The sequence below is a fragment of the Setaria italica genome, chromosome VIII, assembly GCF_000263155.2.
Source record: "Setaria italica strain Yugu1 chromosome VIII, Setaria_italica_v2.0, whole genome shotgun sequence".
Taxonomy (NCBI): Eukaryota; Viridiplantae; Streptophyta; class Magnoliopsida; order Poales; family Poaceae; genus Setaria; species Setaria italica.
The window spans coordinates 34,855,456-34,860,714 of NC_028457.1; the positions used below are offsets into that span (position 1 = coordinate 34,855,456).

The following is a 5,259-nucleotide window of genomic DNA, read 5'->3' on the forward strand; positions in this document are numbered from 1 at the left end:
GCACTGGGCGGCTGCAACGGGCGGAGCGGCGGTGGAGGAGTGGGCAGCGGGCGGGGTGGAGGGGCTCAACGGGCAGCGGCGTGCCGGGCGGCAACGTGGGCGGCGCGTCGGGCGGCGTTAGGCTTTTTTTTTCAAAAATATCTATGCTGGAGGCCACTGTGTTGGTGGCGGTTCAGTCACTCGCCAGCATAGTGACCAGTAAAAACGTCTTTCTGGCGCAGTATCCCGCGCCGCGCCAGCGTGGCACCCTCTGCCACGCTAGTGCATGTGGCGCGGCAAAGGCTACGTGCCGCGCCACGCGCGCTGACATGGGCAAAAGGGTCATCCAGTGCAAATATAGTCCGGGGGTAATTTTAAAATATTTTTTTAAAGAAGGTTAAAAATAAAAAAAAATCAAATGCGGCGCGAAGGCAGCCTCGCCGAGATGCCCAATCGGGAGACGAACAGCTTACACGCGAGGAAACGAATCGTCCATCAACTTACCTTCCCTTCTCGCTGCTGCTGCTACTGGGCAGTTTGCTGCCTTGGGCTGAAGCGCTGAAATTGGGGGGCTGTGCGGTTTGCACGGGCCGCACGACCCCAGTTCGGGCGGATCCATGGTGGGGATGGCCAGAACGACCTGTCCGCTGCCACTCTGCGCTCTCCTCACCGCTGCTCCCGCTGCGCCATGCTCCTGCCCCCGCTCGGCAAGCCCCTTTAATTTGCTTCCCACGCGCGACGACGCCCTTGCCGTTGCTCGGCCTGACTGCCGGGCGCCGGTGCTCCGACGTGCCCCGCCCGCCGCTGCTCTAGATCGGGAGGGTACGACCATACGAGGTGATGGGGTAGAGCATCTGCGTCGAGGTGACGTGGATATAGGCAGGGAAGGCCCAAGGCCGGGTGATTGATGGAAATGGGGATTGCACGATTGACGGATGCGTGATTGGTGGACAGAAACCATGGTGGGAATGGGATTGTCGCAGAGGGTGGGGGAATGATGAGTGGGACTCGCGGGTACCCAGAGATGTACATAGTATAACTCTGAGTGGGAATTGTTTTCAATTGCCGCACTCTTTATAGTATAGATTAAACTGGTTACACATGACGCAGTTATTACAAAAGAAAATTTGAAAGCTAGAAGTAGCTGTATTTCTTGAACGCAGGGGGAGTATAATCAATCACGTTTGTTCATCAGTTGTTATGGGGTTGTGCTCCATTGACGTAGGAAAGCACAGTAAACACCGTCTGAAGGATGGTGCAGAGCACGGTGGTGGCGCCGAACACCCACGCCGCTACCAGCCATGGATTGCCGAAGTGGTGCCTCCGCCCCCAGGCGCGCCACTGGTGCCGGCGGTGCCGGCAGTGGCTCCGCAGCGCCACGCCGACCCAGTTGAGGTAGTGGTCGCCGTCCGGGTCGAAGGCGGGCCCGTTGGTGAGCCCCCGAAACAGCGCGCACACCTCGGCATCGCTGCCCAGGAGGTGCCCCATGATCCCCCGCCGCGCCAGTAGCGCCACGTCCTCCGGCTCCCCCAGGAGCTGCGACATGAAAAACACATACGCCGTCACGTAGCAATCGTCGCCGGTGGCGTACCTCTGCTCGTACGCCAGGACGTTGCGGAGGATGTAATCGGTCTTCTCGTCCACCTTCTGGAGTGCCATCCTCAGGACGCCATTGGAGAACTTGACGTCCAGCGAGGGCCGCTGCGAGCCTGTGTCGTCCGCGTTCCACGGCCTGAACTTGACGCCGGCCTCGTAGTACTCCGTGGCTCGCCGGAATCTTCCTCCATAGGTACCCGGTTCTCTAGCATTGCAGTTACAAATAAATGGATGAAGAAAACTACGATTCATCATCAGAAGATATATAGCTAGTAATGTTATTACTGACTTGTGCTGTAGACAGGTTGGCTTCAAGTAAACATGGCACAGATCGATCAAATGTTTGCAGTCTCTGACGGGATGGGATGCCGCTGTCGGGGCACCGTCCAAGATTGCTGTCATGGCTCGCCAGGCTAGATCCATAACCGCCGGCCTCACTTGTCCATACTCTGTTACTGGGCTATTTGCATAACGCAAGGCGTATATCCTCTCGACCACAAAGAACGGGATCTGGTTCTCCAGAATCATCAGGTCGTGTAAGGTCCTGATCAAGTTACGAGTTTTGACTCCGCAGTTGGCGTGCTGACTGCAATCCTGGCTTCCTCCCTGACTCTGACTTTGGCCTCGCCAGCAGAGAGCCTGATTCTTGTTGCTGATGATCCGTTGGACGGCCACAGCAACGGCATCACAACAAGTAGTAGCAGTGCGGTTGGATGGCTCGGCGATGGCATCGCCGGCTTCCTGCCCATGGCTGATAAATTCAAGCAGACATATCAGTTGCATCCCGTCAAGCAGAAGCATCTTGCAGAACGCACCTCGTTCCATCGAGATGTCACCTTCGTAGCACATCCTCGTCTTGGCCTCGATGGCCGCAATGCTCTTCACGTACTCGAGCACCGACGGCCCGCCCTCCTCGACGACGCCACCAAGGCCAACAAGTTTGCGCTGCTCGTTGCGCCACATTTCTTCCGTGGCGCCATGGTGATATGGTCCTATAGAAAGAAACGTCGGCGTGTACGCGCCCTCGCCGGCAGCACGTAACATCTCCTTGGGTACACGAAAGATTTGTTCCCTGGGTGAGCTTTGTCGCCGTCGGTTGCTGCTGCTTATTTCGTCAACAATGATCTCTGAGAGTTCGGTCATGGCAGCAAGGTCGACTTTTGCATGGTCCTCACTTCCATCCTGTAGTCCTGGTTGAAGATGTATGTATGTACTCTTTCATGTTAGATACAACTTCACACCATGGAACACAAACTATTGGATGTAGTAGAAATATATAGGAAAAACACAAATTATTGGGATGGAGGGATTACTGATTACTAAGTTTCAATCTTTGAATTCGTGATTGGCCTATTGAAGCATAATTGGTGCAACGGAATGGTATACTTAAACATATAAACACAGAAAAAAGTGCTGAGCCGGAAGTTAATTAAATTTAAAGTTCAACAAAGCTGACAGTGGAGCCCATCCGTGCTTATGCTGGGAAAGGGCAACTCAAAGTCCTAGACGAAAATTTTCCTATTCAACTTAATTCCATCAATAAATGTCGTTTCAATGCAAGAAACAAAACAGGTTACCATTAATTATCTCCTTTCAGCCTTATGGGCATCTACTTGAAGACATGTAACATGAGGTAACAAAGCATGGCAAGGTTTTGATTTGCTGCTCGCCAGATGAGAATCAGAATCCCCGTTGCTCAGGAAGTCCCATAAATTGTTACAGATAAGCCAAAAGCCGAAAGGCACATCGTAGAAGGTTTACTCACCGATGGAGGAAGAAGAGCTTATGTTGGAGGAGAGTGCTTCATGCTCGCCTGACATTGGGGCTATGTCCTTTGATGGACTCATCACAAGCTAGAATAAGTCAGGTGGTTAAAAGGATGCCAGACACAAACGCTACTCCCCGACTATATGGAATGGTCGGCCAGCACCTGTCAACTCCACTTGGTTTCTAGACAGGGTAATTTATGCCTACCTTGCCAGTACGTCTCAAGATTTTGAAGAGAGTACACTACTGGTAACTCGATTTGCTATCTTTATTTACATATATAACCAGATGTTTTGCTACATTTCTATATTTTAGAGACAAAATGTTTTGTATATATTTGTATGGCCAAACTATGATCGGCGTTGGTGTTTTCGCTATTGTTGTCCTGACTTGTGATATGGAAGAAATGGATTTGTTTTATTTTGATCCCTTTAAATCTAATGTTTTATAAATAACTTCTCTCGAGTCCAGTATTATCTTAAGAACCTTGAGTTTAACGTACTAAGAGACCATCTGGATCTATCCAAATATTCTTCTGCTATTGATTCTTGTTTCCTTGCGCACTTCGTTGCAGAACGTCTTTGTTATTGACTAGGCGTACGAGCTCGACAATGATCAAGAGCCCGGACATGCAACTTCTGCGAAAGAAGATTCTAGACAGCACTGGTCATTACAATCACACCATTAAGTATCATGTCAAAGTAAAGCTAAATTTTGAGTGATGTCAAATTCATTCAAAATTTAGCTTTTCTTTATATGTTCCTTGACAGTGTTGTAGTAATGACCAGTATTGTCTGGAAACTTCTTTTCCACATACTCGGGTTCTCGATCATCGTCTAGCTCGCCATGTTGAAATAAAGACGTTCTGCGACGAAGTGCGCAAGGGGAGAAGCACTATCAGTAAAAGAACATATGTAGGGTATGGATCAAGATGGAGTATGAGAAGGTTGAACTCGGGACCTCAGGCAATATTGCACTCGGTCCTTTATCTTGTGGATGACTGATTGGATCAAGATGGACCTAACGCAATATTGAACTCCAATAAAAGCAGACAACCGTGAAGCACGGCACACCACCCTTGTCGCCAATAATTGCCCTGCTCGCTGTACCTTCACGACTACAACTTAAACAGTGGCATGTCTAATCAATTGCGATCGTTTGCCTCTCCGGATAAGTTGATAAAGGCCCCTAAGTTCCGTGGCATTATTTCAGTATTATTGGACTAGATGTGTGTAGATGCCTGATAAAATAAAAATATTTGTGGTTTAATTTTGACAATTAAAAGTATGCAATGGTGAAATTTGATTTATGCTGGAGGTGAGGGTGGGGCAACTGCTAGCAACAGAAGCTGCTACCGGTTTCTAAAACCGCTAGAACAAATGTTTTGTGGTATTTTTTGGAACACAGCAATGGCAAAATGTGTGCGTGTTGCCCTTTTGATAGAGGCGTTGCCATTTAGAAAGGCTGCAGCATGATATCATTTGTCATGTCATTGTTTTTTCCTTTTTTCTCTGAACCCTTACTTATAGGTTGTGTGCATCATAGCTGGGCGTAGGCGGGAGTGATATTTGATTACTTATATCTAGGGGCGGAGCCAGAAACTCAAAATGTTTATTGTTAGAGGTTACCAATAATGATAAAATTTGTACAACACCTTCGAGCTGTTTAATTAAGAGTTAAGACGGTTAAAGGTTTTGCCCATTACTCTGACTGGTCATTAATTAGTACGGCACTGCTAGCGCCTGGACGTCCGATGTTAATTTTCTTGTCGGATGCTCCATTGCAACATCAAAATACAACATCTGTATGGTTGCAACAGTGAAAAATATGCGAAAGCAGCTCAATGTAAACATCATATCCAAAGAGAAAACATTCCCACTGCAACATCAAACGCATGTTTCATGCGACATTTTCAAA

General features: G+C 48.8%; 1 protein-coding gene across 1 annotated transcript; it reads right to left on the reverse strand.

Moving 5' to 3' along the window:
• Window positions 1-994: 994 nt before the first annotated feature.
• On the reverse strand, window positions 995-3,601 carry LOC101781443. The gene is made up of 3 exons (XM_004979714.4): window positions 3,341-3,601; window positions 1,865-2,765; window positions 995-1,780 (listed from the first exon to the last, which is right to left on the reverse strand). The coding sequence occupies exons 1-3, from the start codon at window positions 3,420-3,422 to the stop codon at window positions 1,171-1,173; spliced, it is 1,593 nt and encodes a 530-aa protein (XP_004979771.1). The 5' UTR covers window positions 3,423-3,601; the 3' UTR covers window positions 995-1,170.
• Window positions 3,602-5,259: the final 1,658 nt, after the last annotated feature.

Bases quoted from the DNA above. Each gene is read 5' to 3' on its own strand.
- LOC101781443 (XM_004979714.4), bottom strand. From the start codon at position 3,422: ATGAGTCCATCAAAGGACATAGCCCCAATGTCAGGCGAGCATGAAGCA. The intron at 2,766-3,340 runs GTGAGTAAACCT...ATCTTCAACCAG, and splicing joins AAGCTCTTCTTCCTCCATCG to GACTACAGGATGGAAGTGAG. The intron at 1,781-1,864 runs GTCAGTAATAAC...CTGCAATGCTAG, and splicing joins CCAACCTGTCTACAGCACAA to AGAACCGGGTACCTATGGAG.